We start from the raw sequence: 16,786 nt of genomic DNA on the forward strand, positions 1-16,786 counted from the left end.
CTCTCTCTCTCTCTCTCACTCTCTCTCTCCATCCTAAACAATACTCGCTCGCCCGCTTTTCCTCCATGTCATCTGCTTGTCTTTTTATCTCAGCCCATGGGATCGCAGCAAACATCTAACAGCCTAATAATAACAATAATAAAACCTGGGTGTTATGAACTTTTTTTTGCAGAAGGTGTTGCTATGGTTACGGGGGTTTGAGGTTGAGTTTGATTAATATTTTTCCCTCCAGGCGGATTGTTGTGGTGGTCTTGCTTTCCCTCTTAATCTTCCTCAGTGCACTCTCCAGGGCTGCGGCTGCATCACAGAGTCACCTCATGATCATCCTCCTTCTCCTCTGTTCCATCGCACTACACTTCCCAGGGTGCCTCTTTGTGGGCGGGGCTTGGATGCAGAAGCAGCAGCAGCATGTTTCTAATGCAGGTCTCTGAGACGGACGGGACGTTGTTTTCGGTGTTGAATAGAAACGTTAAACTGTCTGTCTATGTCTGTCTCCTCCAGGTGACATCAGAAGGCTACGAGCCAATGAGAAGCAGCGTAAATGGAAGCGGTTTCAGACCGTTCGACATGGTGATACCTTTCTCCTTCAGAAAGGGAGAAATCACAGGTGAGATGTGTATGATAGAAACATGGAAACACCGACACACTGAGCTTTTCCTGAACAAAGTACAATTAAACTGAGCCGTGGCTTTTTTTAAATATAACCATCTTTAAAACGTTGAACTGAAACACTCGGCAATATATTTTCAACGTTAGCTAAAAAACATTAACCACATCTTTTAACAGTCAGTTGTTTATAGGCCAAAAAAAGAGCAAAGCCAACAAAATGGTATAAGGGACTTAACATTAAAGTGCCTTTAGGGTATAAACAGACATGTGAGGGACATAATGTGAAGCATTAGAGTCGTCTGATGAAAATGAAAACTGAGCTGCACCTAGCCCGAAAAGTGGACGGGAGCAGGCAACAGCAGCAGATGGCCGTGACATAAAACTGAGGTCAAGACCGACAATTTCAAGCTGTTTTAAAACGCTTATTAGTTTTAAAGCCTATTGGTCATTGATGGCGCTAGATGAGAGCACATAAAGGTCGGTACAAAGTGCCGATCCATCCAGGAGCTGTTAAGACATTTCACTTACAACCAAAAAAATCAACCTCATGGTGTCACCAACGTATTTATCTGAAAATCTTGAATCAATCCACCTAGAAGTTGTTTGAGATATTTCAGTGTGGACCTGCTGAGATCATCCAGCCATGCTGCTTACATTCATAAAACAAAACAAAACCCTTTTTTTACCTAATAATTAGGAGTATAACTACAGAAAAGTCAAATGGAATTATGCAGGAAAGATATGTTTACCTCTCTCTCTCTCTCTCTCTCTCTCTCTCTCTCTCTCTCTCTCTCTCTCTCTCTCTCTCTCTCTCTCTCTCTCTCTCTCTCTCTCTCTCTCTCTCTCTCTCTCTCTCTCTCTCTCTCTCTCTCTCTTTCTCTCTCTCTCAGGTGAGGTGCTGATGCCTTCAGGTAAATCGGCTCAGCCCGTGATCTCAGACAACCTGGATGGGACGGTCACGGTGCAGTACTCGCCCACTGAGGCCGGGCTGCACGAGATGCACATTAAATACAACGGCACACACATCCCAGGTCAGCACACACACACACACACACACACACACACACACACACACACACACACACACACACACACACACACACAAAAACTGACCCCAGACCAAAGGTACACTGAGGTATGTAAACTGAGGACTAGGCCTACTGTAGTGTTAATGCTTCTTGTTTCTACTGATGCTTGTGTTGCAGAGTCTCCCCTTCAGTTCTACGTGAACAACGCCAGTAGTCCCAACGTCACGGCCGACGGCCCTGGTCTGAGCTACGGCGTCGCCAACAAGACGGCCACATTCACGGTCTTCACAGAGGACGCCTCTGAAGGTGCGTTAGCTACATGAGGAAGAGCAGAGCTGGTAACAACGTCATCTGACAACAAAAGGAGCTGAAAAGTTGCTTAAATGGAGCTGCAACAGAATTGGTGTCAAATATATTGAAGCAACTGTTGGTTGAATTTTGAGACATCAGACCATTTTAGCAAAAAAAGACATGCAGCCGTAGATTTTTCCCAAAAGTTTTCCAAAGTTGTTTTTGGGAAACGAGGAAAAAGGCCTTGTACTGTTAATGTAGTGACAAAGCATCTAATTTTTAAACGAAACGCTCCCACTTTCTCCTGATCCGTCAACACAAGACAGGAAGGTGTGGGTGGAGGCAGTCTTCTACAAATCCATAACTCTTTTCAGCTCTGTATTGGGCTGTATTCAGTAGCCACTTCCATTTTGGAGCCAGTCATCCAATCAAATTTCAAATATTTGTAACATAACTAAACCCTACCCACAAGACTCAATCAGATTCAATTTCCAGTGAAAATAACAGAAAAGCTGATTCAATTCAACAATCAAGTTTTAGCATTTTATTCTTGATAAGGGACACAAATCTGTTGACAGTAGTGACAATATTTGAAGTACTAGTTCTAAAAGAAGAGGTCAGGATAAACTCCTTTTTAGATGCACCATCTTGTTTTCAAGAGGGTCCTCAAGCAGTGTTTGTAATTAGAAAGAAGAAAACAGTGCAGCCTATTGATGTTGTGGAACAAGGGTTTTATTTTTAGTAAAGTGATAGCATCCTGTTTTAAATACTGTCTGTCTGTCTGTCTCCGTCTGTCTCTCTCCGTCTGTCTGTCTGTCTCTCTCTGTCTGTCTGTCTGTCTCTCTCTGTCTGTCTGTCTGTCTGTCTGTCTCTCTCTCTCTGTCTCTCTCTCTGTCTCTCTCCGTCTGTCTGTCTGTCTCTCTCCGTCTGTCTCTGTCTGTCTCCATCTGTCTGTCTGTCTGTCTGTCTCTCTCCGTCTGTCTCTCTCCGTCTGTCTCTCTCCGTCTGTCTGTCTGTCTGTCTGTCTGTCTCTCTCCGTCTGTCTGTCTGTCTCTCTCCGTCTGTCTGTCTGTCTGTCTGTCTGTCTCTCTCCGTCTGTCTGTCTGTCTGTCTCTCTCTGTCTGTCTGTCTGTCTGTCTCTGTCTGTCTGTCTGTCTGTCTGTCTGTCTGTCTGTCTCTCTCTGTCTCTCTCTCTGTCTCTCTCCGTCTGTCTGTCTGTCTCTCTCCGTCTGTCTCTCTCCGTCTGTCTCTGTCTGTCTGTCTGTCTGTCTGTCTGTCTGTCTGTCTGTCTGTCTGTCTCCATCTGTCTGTCTGTCTGTCTGTCTCTCTCCGTCTGTCTCTCTCCGTCTGTCTGTCTGTCTCTCTCCGTCTGTCTGTCTCTCTCCGTCTGTCTGTCTGTCTGTCCATCCAGGGGGTCTGGACTTGGCCATCGAGGGTCCGTCCAAAGCAGAGATCAGCTGCGTGGACAACAAAGACGGGACGTGCAGCGTCAGCTACCTGCCCACTCTGCCCGGAGACTACAACATTCTGGTGAAATACAACAACAAGCACATCGCCGGCAGCCCGTTCACCGCCAGGATCACCGGTCAGATTCCACACACACACACCGCTACATGAACCGGCAGATTATCAATAACCAATAATCCAAAGCCTTTACTAGAGCACCGGGATATAAATCCCTAATAAGAAGCCATTTATTATCACTTTTACCTTTTTAAACGGGTTTTCATTTCAACAAAAGAGGTTGTAAAAAGGAGGAGGTGAAATTTAATGAGATTAGACTCCAAAGATTGATTAGTTGTCAACTATTAAATTTTGTTGGCAACTATTTTGATATTTTGATTATTGAAGAATAGTTTGAGTCATTTTTAATGAAAAAGTAAAGTAGAAATGATCTGATTCCAGCTTCTCAAATTTGGATATTTTTCTAGTTTTTTTCACTCGTCAGTGACAGTGAGCTATATGTATATATATATTAAAATTGTAGCTAGTTGCAGACCTAAATAAAAAAAAATAAAAAAAATCACTTTAAGTCAATAACGTGTGTGTGTGTGTGTGTGTGTGTGTGTGTGTGTGTCTCTCTCTCAGAGGACAACCAGCGGCGCTCTCAGGTCAAGCTGGGCTCTGCAGCAGATTTCTCTCTGGACATCAATGAGACGGACCTGAGCCTGCTGACGGCCAGCATCATGGCGCCGTCTGGCCGTGACGAGCCGTGCCTGCTGAAGAGGATGGCCAACAACCACATCGGTAACACACACACACACACACACACACACACACACACACACTGTAACAAAATGTGTTCATTTCTTTGTCTCCATGTCACTCGCTGCTCCTCCTTCCTTCCTCATAGTCTTCCCCCTTCCTTCTCATTATTCTTGATTTTTGTTTCCTCTCTCTCCTTCCATCTTCTTCACTTCCTCTTTCCTCCTCATCCCCCTCTCCTGTCTTCCTTCCCCTTCTGTCTCTTTTCTTCCCCCATCTCCACCTCTTTCACCTTTCATTCCCTCCAAATTGACGATCTCTCTGTTGCGCTTCCTCTCTCCTCCTCCCAGGTATCTCCTTCATTCCCCGGGAGGTGGGTGAACACCGCGTCAGCATCCTGAAGAACGGCCGCCACGTCGCCAACAGTCCCATCACCATCATGGTGGTCCAGTCTGAGATCGGCGACGCCAGCCAGGTCAAAGCTCACGGCGACGGCCTCGTCCAGGGAACCACCTTCAACAACTCCAGCTTCGTGGTCGACACGCGGGAAGCCGGTCAGTGTGAAAGACTTCAGACGCCACGGCTGTGTTTGATTATTTACATGTGTTTTTTTTTTGTTTTTGTTTTTTACCAATGCTGTCACCGTGACTCATTCGCTAAACAATGTTTCTGGGGAACAAACAACAGAAGATCGTATAAAATGTCACAGCAATCCATCAAAAATATGATCCAAACACACGTCAGCTTGCAATGACATCTCTGTTTGTCAAAGGATGAATCCCTCGGACATTTGTGGATAAGATTGAAATGTCTCGACAACTATTGGGTGGATTGTTATGAAATCTGCCATTGAGGTCCCATTAATTGTAATAACTTTGATCTGCTAACTTTTCATCCAGCAATATTTTGTTTTATGACCAAATTCCTGCTAAACTAATTATATTCCCGTCAGCCTCAGCTGTACTTTGTGTTCAGTGTTCATTACTAAATGTTATCATGCTAACACGCTAAACTGACATGAGATGTTGTTGAACATGGTAAACATAATAATTGCTAAACATCAGCATGTTAGCATCTAGTTCCCGGCACTGCTGTGCCTATGTACAACCTCACAGAGCGGCTAGCATGGCCGTAGACTTGTGTTTAATACACACTTAAAGAGTTCACTTAAGGTTCTTGTCTCCAACTAGTTATTGGATTCATTACACTAATGTATTTCCATTGTACTAAGTTAATTGTTAAGATTAGGAAAACACGGTAACATCACTGCAAAGTCAGACGACTGCCTATTTCTGCAGTCTACCAGCCAGTCTCATGTGTGTGTGTGTGTGTGTGTGTGTGTGTGCGTCCAGGTTATGGTGGCCTGGCTCTGTCCATCGAAGGGCCCAGTAAGGTGGACATCCAGACGGAGGACATGGAGGACGGGACGTGTGCCGTTACCTACTGTCCTACTGAACCAGGAAACTACATCGTCTCAATCCGCTTCGCAGAAGAACACGTACCAGGTGAAAACAGATGAGATGTCAGTGAAGGAAGAGACATATCGAATCCAGCGGTTAAACGTTTAACTAAAAATAAAACTAAACCAATGCATTTCCAATTAAAACGTGATGGGATATGTCTTTTCGTATAAATAATTTAAGGTGTGTGTTTTTATCAAAAGGAAGTCCGTTCACAGTGCGGGTGACCGGGGAGGGGCGGATCCGGGAGAGCATCACCCGACGTCAGAAGGCAGCGTCCGTTTCCAGTGTGGGCAGTGTGTGTGACCTCAGTCTGAAGATACCCGGTACAGTGCACACACACACACACACACACACACACACACACACACACACACACACACACACCTGAAGGGGCTCATGATGATTGGATGACAGGTGCAGTTGCTTTGGCGTCACCCATCACCTGTTAATGTCTGGAGCAGTAATGGGAGTGGGTGTTTGGGTGTTTGGCTCTTCCATAAGTCAATGACGAACCCCGTCAGGTAAAAGTGAGCCGGTCCTGGACTGGCCCTGGTCCCTGGTCTGTGGTCGGGACTCTAGAGAAGGACCTTCAGATTGAAAACATCTTGTGTCTGCTTCTCCTTTTCTGAAACTGTTTCCTGTCTGAAGATCTGACGTTTCTCTGGTAACTGTCTCGTTTCTGACAGCTGTACTAACTGTAGTCTGTGACAGCTTTGTCTTTTTGTCCTTTCTTAATCTCTTATTTTCCTGTCTTTCTTTCCCTCTTCTTCCATCCTTCCTTTTGTCTCGCCTTGCATCCTTGTCCTTCTTTTATTTTTATTTTTTTCACATTTTCTTCTTCTTTTTCTTCTTCTTTTGGTCTCATTGTTTTTTCCATATTTCTTCCTCTTCCTTCATCTTTCTTTTGGCCTTTTTCTTTTATCTCGTTTCTTACTTTTCTTTTTTCCTAATCCACTTTCTCTTCTTCCCTCATCTCCATCATGTATCCCCCTTTTCCTCCTCAGCTTCTTTCTCCAATCATTCCTCCCTTCTTCTTCTTCCTCCTCCTCCCCTGTCCTCCTCTCCTGATGTCCTCCTCCCCTTCTCATCCTCTCCTTCCTGCTCTCTTCCCCCCTTTTCATCCTCTTCTTCCTCCAGTGAGCTGGTTCCTCCTGGCCTTGTCTCGACAGCTGCTCTCTCACCCTTCCCGCTCGTACTGCTCCCTCTGGTGGTCTGGAAGAACCAGCGGTTGCAGGTCTCATTGCTCTGCCGTTGCCCAGGATCAGAGCCTCTCCCCTGGGCACGTGCGCCTCATCTCCGGCCTCTCCGGTCTGGTTCTGGCAGGGGGGAAAAGGGCAGGAAGGGGTGTTTGGGTTGTTGATGCCCACCGCTCGGTGGGCGGTGCCAGGATGGAGGGTGCGTTGTAGCCCTAGGGAAAAATACAGAATTACTGAGTTAGCAGCACAAGGTTTGCAACATAACATGCTTCATTAAGTCGCAGCTGCTTCTTATTTGCCTAATTGTCTCCTTTTCTCTCTTCACTGTCTCCCCAAAATCAGAGGATTTTAGCTTTTAAAGAACAGTAATCGAACTCTCTGACTTTGCAGCGATCGACATGCAGGACGTCACCGCTGAGGTCACTTCCCCCTCGGGAGCCCGTCAGCCTGCCGAGCTAGTTGCCGCAGGTAATGACACCTACTGCGTGCGCTTCGTGCCCACAGAGATGGGTTTGCACAGCGTGAGCGTGAGGTACCGGGGCATGCACGTGCCGGGCAGCCCCTTCCAGTTCACTGTGGGGCCGCTCGGAGAGGGCGGGGCCGCCAAGGTGAGAGCAGGAGGTCCGGGACTGGAGGGAGCACTGGCAGGAGAGCCAGGTACACACACACACACACACACACACACACACACACACACACACACACACACACACAGACAAAAAACACAAATTTTGGTATCACTTCATGCAGGAGTACAACCAAATGTAATGATATTAACCTGGACTAAGCTGTAAGAAAGGTTTTTTTTTGTTTTTTTTTTTTTTCAGTTTTCTTATTTTCTCGCTCTCTTTCTCTCTCTCTCCATTTTTTTAACTTAAGGAGCTTTAATGGCATGATAAAACATTGCTAATGCCAACACAGATTACACACATAAAAGTAACTTGACAATAACTGGCACAACATTTTCGCCACCAGCTGAGTTCAGTATTTGGACAAGGGAGGCGGGGGCCGGCGGTCTGTCCATCGCCGTGGAGGGACCCAGCAGGGCGGAGATCTCATTCGACGACCGCAAAGACGGATCCTGCGGCGTCTCTTACGTTGCTCAGGACCCCGGTACAGAAAACACACACTTTACATAATGATCGTTCACAGATGCGTCTCTTTGACCCTCTGAGTTACGTTCTCGCCCCCCCCTCTCCAGGTGATTATGAGATTTCGGTGAAGTTCAACGACCAGCACATACCCGACAGCCCCTACCTGGTTCCTGTTGTCGCTCCAGCCAACGACGCTCGCGGCCTCACTGTTACCGGCCTTCAGGTGAGGCATGAGGAGACACCTCCACACCCAGCCTGCCCTGCCTTGTTAAAGGGCTCCGGGGTGGGGCACAGTTGCATGAAAATGTGATGAGCAAAGACAGATTTTTCTCTCATACAGAGAAGATGAACTGGGTGTGATGGTTCGACTGGTTTGGGTTAGCGTTTAACGTTGGGATGGTATTTACGGCGAGTTATCCCTGAAGCAGCAAACAAGCTAACAGCAACATACTGTAATGAAATTCCCTTTAAAGACCAACCTCGCTGCTTTGAGCCCCCAAATCCTTCTAGTGATGTTTTAAAACTCGTAGCTGAGTTTGAAGCCATCTGTGAGCTGGCAGGAAGTGTATTTTCAAGAGTTGTAATGTGAATTAATGATAGTCTAAACCTGTTTTCAGAGCTTTTTCCACTGCAGTTAAAACAAAGTACTATAGAAGGCAACAAATCTTAGATGAGCTTCTCATTTACACACTTCACGCCAGCCTTAAATAGCCCATATCAGTCGAAACCTTGCCTTTGTGCAGATAGTTAGGTTATAGTATTTTAAATTCTTTATGCAACTGGCCTCATGGATGTGACCACAGCCAGGCAAATACACGATTTTAAAATTATATATTTAAAAAAAGATGTCTTCCCTCTCTGGACTGTTTTGCCTGGCTCTGGTCATCCCTCTTCTGTCTGGTGTGGAACTGCTGGTGTTTCTCTTGTGTTTCATTTAAAGGCTTTTAACAGCAGCATCGTCCGCTCCCTGGTTGCCTAGCTGCAGCAGATGGAGGCGGGCCACAGCAGGCATTCGTTTGGTTCTTGTCCGTAGCCGAACACAAACCCCTTTCCTGTTCAGTCTGCAACACTCTCATATGTTAGCTAAATCTGGGTCTTATAGTACAGTCAACAGAGTGATTTCTGCTGTCTTGGTGCTTTATGAGAATAATGCACCAGTGTTGGGATCTTGCCTGTCCCTTTAATATTTGGCCATTGTGGGTAAAGTTTGCTCGGATTTATTTTTCACTTAATATAAGTCACACTAGAACTCCTTTAGTAGGTTCCCTGAATCACTTTTTAATAAACACCCTGCAGCCAATCAGAATTGAGTATTCTCACAGACCCTGATTTACAACATTTAAAAGACTGTACTACAACACTTTAAAACGGTAGTGCATTGTCAGCAAGTGTTTAAAGGAGAATTCCGGCTATTTTTCACATTAATCTTGATCATCATGAATATGAGTGTACTTTCGATTGAAGTAAAAAAAAAAAAAAAACGAATCAGTGCAGGCAACACGGAGTAGTTGCAGTAACGTATATGAGCTTCCACTGAGCTAAAACGGCAGTTTTAGAGAGCCTTTGTGCCTCTTAACACACATAAAATGCAATTAAATATCTGTGCAAAATGATCAGAGCCCTTACGTTACAACCGTATGCATTTTTCAACTCAGACATTGTTTTTAATCTTATTGTGCTGCTAGCTCCTAGCTGCCGTCCGGTTAGTGTGTCACTGATTCGGGTCGTTTTTGTTTTGTTTCAATCGAAAGTACATGCATATTTATGACGATCAAGATTAACGTACAAAATGGCCGTAATTCTCCTTTAACTCTGCTTATTAACACTGTGGCTGTCTGCCTCTATCTGCTGGAGCTGCACCAACAGGAGCTCAGGTAAAATACATGGAGAAACTTAGAAGAGAGCAGAGAAAGACGTAGTTTTTTGTAGCCCTTCACTTTCTGTGCATTTGGCGTGTGTGTGTGTGCGTGTGTGTGCGTGTGTGAGTGTCTGTCAGTGTGTTTTTAAGTGTTACCTTACTGTCTTTCCTGTTGTTAAATTGTCCATCCCCGTACCGTGATGTGCGTGTGTCCGACCTCGGTAGGAGTCTGGTCTGAAGGTGAATCACCCAGCATCCTTTGCAGTCCGTCTGAACGGAGCACAGGGCAAGATGGAGGCCAAAGTACACAGCCCCTCTGGAGCTCTGGAGGAGTGTGTCGTCACCGAGCTGGAAAAAGGTGTGTCTGTGTGTGTGTGTTTCAAGGCGACTTAAAGAGGTCAGACGTTGGGACCTCTGGTTACCAAATCCTCTGTCTTGTCTTCCAGACAAGTACGCTATCCGATTCATCCCCAGGGAGAATGGTGTCCACACCATCGACGTCAAGTTCAACGGCTCTCACATCCCTGGAAGTCCTTTCCAGGTCCGCGTCGGTGAACCAGGACAGACTGGAGAGCCCGGGCTGGTCTCAGCGTACGGAGCTGGACTGGAGAGAGGCACGACAGGTGGGTTACCTGTCTGTCTGTTTCTGAAAAGTAAAGCAATGTGGAAGTGCCACATTGCATCCAGTGGAGCAACTCCACTGGATGCATAAAGATTATGAAGTCTATGAGAAATTGACCCAGACTTTACTTGATTGTTTACCTCAGTTAACATTTTTCTAACGAGTTTACGGTCTAAATCGCTAGTTTCGAGTCTTCTTCAATACAGCATGATGTTCATTCAGTAAATTATGATCCCATTTAGTTTGAAATAAACAATAAAGCAGGGGATGCTTTAGGACCGTGGCTACACGTCGACCTTTCCATTAGGACAGAAGCTTAGCAATGCTAACCGTGGTACTGGACTTAGCAATGCTAACCATGGTACTGGACTTAGCAATGCTAACCATGGTACTGGACTTAGCAATACTAACCGTGGTACTGGACTTAGCAATACTAACCATGGTACTGGACTTAGCAATGCTAACCATGGTCCTGGACTTAGCAATACTAACCATGTTACTGGACTTAGCAATGCTAACCATGGTCCTGGACTTAGCAATACTAACCATGGTCCTGGACTTAGCAATGCTAACCATGGTACTGGACTTAGCAATGCTAACCATGGTACTGGACTTAGCAATACTAACCATGGTACTGGACTTAGCAATGCTAACCATGGTCCTGGACTTAGCAATGCTAACCATGGTACTATGTAAATTAATATAGACCTGAACTTGTTTTGGGGTTTTGTTTATGTTTTCATCTTAACTTTGACCCTTTCACTGTGTGTTTTCACTTCATCAAAACTAATTGGAATATTTTGGTCGCCTAAAAACGTCTTGTTATAACAACCACGCTAGCTAGCACTAGCATTAGCTGGTAACTTAAGGGGAAGTTTGCAGATTTTTCTGTACTACCGTGCGAGCAGATGAATTGCAAATCTTCACAAGAAGACTCGCTTCAGCCAGGTGAAAATCTGCAACTTTCCCTCTTTAGCCTTTAGCGCAGCGCCATTGCAACACCGGCTTGGCTCTGTCAAATAAAGTCAAAAAGTCAGAAATGGTCATGCCCGGTTTTAAAAAAGTTAGCGACGGCTAAATTTCCAAACTCTAGGCTTTCAAACGTCAATCCACAAACCAATGAGTGACGTCACTGATGCCACGTCCACTATTTTGACCGTCTATGATAATAAATATCAAAACAAGAATACTTTAATAAGAATAAGAATTAAAATTTTAGTGAAATGTTTGTACTTTTAACAAAAGGACCGCAATATTCTGACAACCTCGGCTATCTGTAAAACAGGGTTGTTGTTGTTGTTTTTAATATATCTTGCAGGTGCCCAGTCAGAGTTCGTCATTAACAACACTAAGGCGGGCTCCGGGGCCTTGGCCGTGACCATCGAGGGTCCGTCCAAGGTGAAAATGGACTGCAAGGAGGTTCCAGAGGGCTACAAGGTGCAGTACACTCCCATGGCGCCTGGAAACTACCTGATCAGCATCAAATATGGAGGACCGAACCACATCAGTGGCAGTCCCTTCAAGGCCAAAGTCACAGGTAAAGGCACTCGGCTGAACTATTGTGGGATTGTAAAGTGAATGTTCTGTTCTAGTCTTGTGGTGCTTAATTCTTTCTGTGGATAACTACTGTAAGTTTCTCCAATGTACTTCTATAGTAGAAAATATCTAAATCTGTCTACAACTAGGGATGCGTGACCTTTTCAGTCTGGATCCCTGAGCTTTGTGTATCGGCCAATACCGAGTGCCGATCCGTTACCAGTGTTTAATCAATAGGTTTAATTAATAATTAATATGCCTCACTGTGTGGAAGTGACTGGGATCATTCTTTTCTGTGACTTAATCATTGCTTTCCTAACTTTGTAAAACAAAATGTGACAAATGAATATTTACTGTAGATACAAATTTATGAAATTTTAATTTATTATAAAATAATAAAGAATTTAATTAAATAGATTGGTCCCCTCGTCACTGATACCCAGCTATTTGAGTCAGTATCAGTATCTGCAGCCCTATCCAAAACATCAACATTAAATGTATGTGTGGTTATAAAACTTTTTATCAAATATAAAAAAATATATATTGCTATTTACTATAATACCAAATTGGTGTCAAAATAAATGTAAACTTAAAAATAAATGTAAAACTTGTAAAAACTTCTGACCCATTCACTGCCCTTTTTTTCCTCCACCTACATAAAAAAATCAACACACTAAACACTAGATGCAATAAATCCTGGTAGGTTCATTGTGGCTTGTCAAATGGCATTCTGGGAAATGTAGGCGAGCAGAAGGATTATATGGGGCAGACTTTAATTTTTTGGATAATGCTGTTCTTGCATTGCAACTTCTTACTATTGTTTGCTGTCCTGCTCAGAAAACTATTTTTTTTTTTTTTAAGTTTTTCAAATAGCTTTTTCAAATAAAAGCCTTTTATCAAGCTTAGGGTTGTCTTTTTTAACCTTTTGTGTCTTTCCTCCAATGTTTTTGTCACTTTTTCAACGTTTGTCGACTTTTTCCTGACCCATTTTTGTCACTTTGTTTGGCTTTTTTTCACATTTTAGTCACTTTTGGTGATATGTCTTTTTTTTTGACATTTTTCTTTTATTTCACATTTGTCACACATAAGTTATTTTATCGATTACTTTTTTCTCCAAATGCTATAAAATTGACAAAAGAAATACCCAAATTGAATGAAAATAGTGAGCTGATCATTTATTGTGAGGAGCGTTGTTGGGAACCATCCACGTTACTTTTTTGGGCAACTTGCTTGAAAGAAACCAAAATTTCTGTTATAGAAACTTTTAGCAAAAGGGTCAAGTTTTACCCAAAGACAACAAATAATCATGCCTGATTTTTTTTTTTTTTAAATAACCCCCCTTAGGTCCTCGGCTGGTGAATGTGACCAACGCCAGTGAGACGTCCACCCTGACGGTGGATCCAGCGGTGCGGGCGTCCAGCAGCAGCTTCACCCAGAGTGCCATGCCCAGCCTGGGCGACTCTGACGCCAGCAAGGTGCTGAGCCGAGGTCCCGGCCTCAGCAAGGCCTTCATGGGTCAGAGAAGCAACTTCTCCTTAGACTGCAGCAAGGCTGGTAAGTGAGACTCCGCCCACAACCCGGTGTTGATGTGATGATGTAGTGTACGCAGACAACTCACAACGTGTTTTCTTTTGGGAGGGAAAGATTTGTCTTCAGTGTACAGATGAATAGAGTCCAGTAGGGCAGACGTGTCTCATTGCCAGACCTGTCTCCAAAGCCCCGTGGAGTCAGGTCTGGCTACACCACAGATACAGGACAATTTCACCTTGCAAACTATATTTGCTCTTACCAGTGGATCATACATCGAAAGCGGAGGAGACCATGCCCTGGAAATATACTTGTTGGCCAAGTAGGGCAGCAACAGGATTGGTCAGGTGTAAATGTAGATGCAAGAACAAGCAATGCTACAATAAACTTTAACCTACATTGATGTTTGATACTTCCCAGGTAAGAACATGCTCCTGGTCGGTGTTCACGGTCCTCAGGTCCCCTGTGAGGAGGTTCTGGTTAAACACTTGGGCAACCTGCAGTACAACGTAAGCTACATGCTAAAGGAGCGGGGCAACTACATCCTGGTTGTCAAGTGGGGCGACGACCACATCCCAGGCTCCCCCTTCAACGTCACCGTCCCATGAGGCTCCATGAAACCTGCTGTTACTCGTCCTGCACCATTTTGCATCTCTTGTCTGAGTGGACACATTAGTTGCACTGCAAATAACTGTCCAATCAACAAGTAGCTTAGCAAAATTTTGGATTTTCTCCTCTGACACAGTTGATTTACTTGTTTTTTAATCTGCCAAACTGCCCTCAGAAATTCTTAAAGGTGCCCTGCCACATTATTTCATGACTTTGTTGTAATGTCTGTAGTTCTACCATGGACTCTGTGCCTTGGTTACCTTGTTTCAAGCCATTCTAGTGTGGCATAGAAAGCCTTCAAGAAGCCTCAGCTCGATTGTTGCCAGTTCTCATTAATATTCAACAAGCTAAATTGCTTGACTCTGATTGACTAACAACTAGCCAATGAGAGCCAGGCTATCAGCATCCTTTACCCTGCACAACTGGGCGAGCTCATGAATATTAACGAGCTCAGGCAACATGACATCAGACTGACCAACTGTTGTGATTGGTCTGATTTCTCCTCTTATTTCTTTTCAGTGGCTAGAGCTGACAGAGGAGGTAGCAGTTCATTATCACATTCACAACATAACATACACACACACATATGGACCTAACATATTTCACAAAATGCAAGTAAAGACTATTTTGTGTGGGCACCTTTAAGAAGAGAATATTTTGAGGGACGATGACATGAATGGAGACTGTTAGTTGGACACTTTATTGTGCAGTGAATCAGGGACAAAATGGTTAAACATACTGTAATCTGGCCTAAAACTGGAGCTACTGAGAAAACAAAGGGAGAAATCTGATTCAGAAAGAGAGATCTCGTCTGTTGTTTTTTGCTGCCCTGAAATGAACGGTTGAAAAACTTTGCACTTGACGATAGTTTTTCTACTGTATTGGTAAATTAAAGATTGACGTTAGGTGCTGAAAATGACATTTTTCTGTGTTTTTTCATGATGTTAAAACTAGATGTGTAAAAAGTTTGGAAACTGAAACAAGTCGAGCCAAATTTAAAAGAATAACTGGAAGTACAGAGCTGTTTTCTTCAGGTTACACAGTTCCAGGATCAAAATTAAAATGAGACACATTTTAATTTTGGGGGTTTGATTTGTGTACCAAGGAGCTAAATGACCAGCTTCTGAATCATTTTAAATTCTACAATTTTCTCAGACAGTTTGTCCTTTCTCAACAAAATTTAAAAAAAAAAGGTGCTGTGAACAAAACAAATGATTTAACATCTCAATTAAAAGAAGAAAACTGGAATACTCTTTTTGGTTAATTGTCAGTAGGATGTTTCTATTAAAGTGTGGGCGGACTACACTTCATCCGACAGCAAGTGTCAAACTGTATGCGACTACTGATGTTTATTGTTGATTTCTAAGCTCCCAGAATCCCATGAGTACATATTGAAGAGTACATATTGTTGCCATAACAAATCACTGACTGTTGAAGCTGCCTTCACACTGCTGTTTCCTGTAATGTACAACAGGCTACTTTATTACTGTATGTGCTAGAGTTTTGAGTCCTTCTGTTTTCTGTTGTTACTCCAGCTGTACATTTCACACAAACAGACCTGACTTTTGACTTTGTGCCTCAGTTATGTCTTTGCTTCACGTCTACCAGAACGGAGTAGAACTCAATGTCCGGAAGGGACGTTCATAACCAGGATTCATATTTCTTATTGATGTTTATCAAAGTCTATCTATTATCTAATCAATCAGTATTTCTCGGCCGGTGCATGTGTTTGATTGTCACTGTAAAGTCAATCCCAGCATAAAAGGCTAAAATAGAACATGAAAAATCCAATCTGAGCTGATAGATTAGAGGTCAGATTTTTGGTTTGTATGTAAATCCAGGAAGGCAGGATGAGTCTGTCTTTATGTCTTACCTGGATGTTGTTGCCTACTCATTGCTACTTTTGAGACTTACTGTTATGGATGAGAGGATTTTTGTATTGGGATAGAGAACTCGTTTTGTATTAGGGGATGGGTGTTTTTATGTGAAACTTAACCCTAAGATGATGTACATTTGATAATTAAAATCAACTGGAATGAAGAAGATTGATTTCAATGTTTATTTCTTCTTTTTTTTTGTCACTGGGCTGAAACCTGCTCTACAGATAGAAGTTTAAAGGTTAAGATTAAAGGGTTTGTTCTTTTCATGAAACAACCCAATGAAAGCGACATTGATGAGTGTTATCCTTGTGAGGGTTGTGGAAATATTTCAGTATCCTAGATAAGTGTCGAGCAAGAATGACATTAAACTCACAGACAAAACATTGGGCATTTATATTCCTACAAAATCTTCAACAACCATTTACTGAGATCTGATTTTAAAACTACGGTCACCTGGGTTTGATGTAAGTGAGGTAGGATGTAGAGCTGGACAATATATCAATGTTGCATTGATATCGCGATATAAGACTGGATATCGTCTGAGATTTTGGATATATTGTAATATGTTAAGTATTGTCTTTACCTGGTTTTAAAGGCTACATTACAGTAATGTGCTGTCATTTTCTGAACTCACCAGACTGTTCTAGCTGTTCTAATATTTACCTTTACCCACCTTTACTAAGTCATTTCTGGAGAACATTTATCACAAATCTCATTGTGTAAATAAGTAACATGACATTTTGTTAAAACACCAGTAATCAACCATACAATATTGTCGCAATACCGACATCAAGGTGTTTGGTCAAGAATATTGTGATATTTGATTTTCTCCACATCGCCCAGCCCTAGTAGGATGGTGCTCAAAGGT

General features: G+C 43.3%; 1 protein-coding gene across 1 annotated transcript in view; it reads left to right on the forward strand.

The window, feature by feature from the left end:
* LOC117943814 (filamin-B) overlaps window positions 1-16,078 on the forward strand; it is a 75,653-nt gene extending 59,575 nt beyond the window's left edge. The window contains exons 33-48 of the mRNA XM_034870170.1: window positions 502-607; window positions 1,500-1,640; window positions 1,815-1,943; window positions 3,340-3,513; window positions 4,017-4,175; window positions 4,484-4,687; window positions 5,486-5,638; window positions 5,797-5,919; window positions 7,183-7,449; window positions 7,768-7,905; window positions 7,994-8,109; window positions 9,970-10,102; window positions 10,191-10,367; window positions 11,685-11,903; window positions 13,247-13,456; window positions 13,850-16,078. Coding sequence (XP_034726061.1) covers window positions 502-607; window positions 1,500-1,640; window positions 1,815-1,943; window positions 3,340-3,513; window positions 4,017-4,175; window positions 4,484-4,687; window positions 5,486-5,638; window positions 5,797-5,919; window positions 7,183-7,449; window positions 7,768-7,905; window positions 7,994-8,109; window positions 9,970-10,102; window positions 10,191-10,367; window positions 11,685-11,903; window positions 13,247-13,456; window positions 13,850-14,037 — 2,637 coding nt within the window. The 3' untranslated portion in view covers window positions 14,038-16,078. The remainder of the gene's footprint in view (window positions 1-501; window positions 608-1,499; window positions 1,641-1,814; window positions 1,944-3,339; window positions 3,514-4,016; window positions 4,176-4,483; window positions 4,688-5,485; window positions 5,639-5,796; window positions 5,920-7,182; window positions 7,450-7,767; window positions 7,906-7,993; window positions 8,110-9,969; window positions 10,103-10,190; window positions 10,368-11,684; window positions 11,904-13,246; window positions 13,457-13,849) is intronic.
* Window positions 16,079-16,786: the final 708 nt, after the last annotated feature.

This window comes from Etheostoma cragini, chromosome 4 (assembly GCF_013103735.1).
Source record: "Etheostoma cragini isolate CJK2018 chromosome 4, CSU_Ecrag_1.0, whole genome shotgun sequence".
NCBI lineage: Eukaryota > Metazoa > Chordata > Actinopteri > Perciformes > Percidae > Etheostoma > Etheostoma cragini.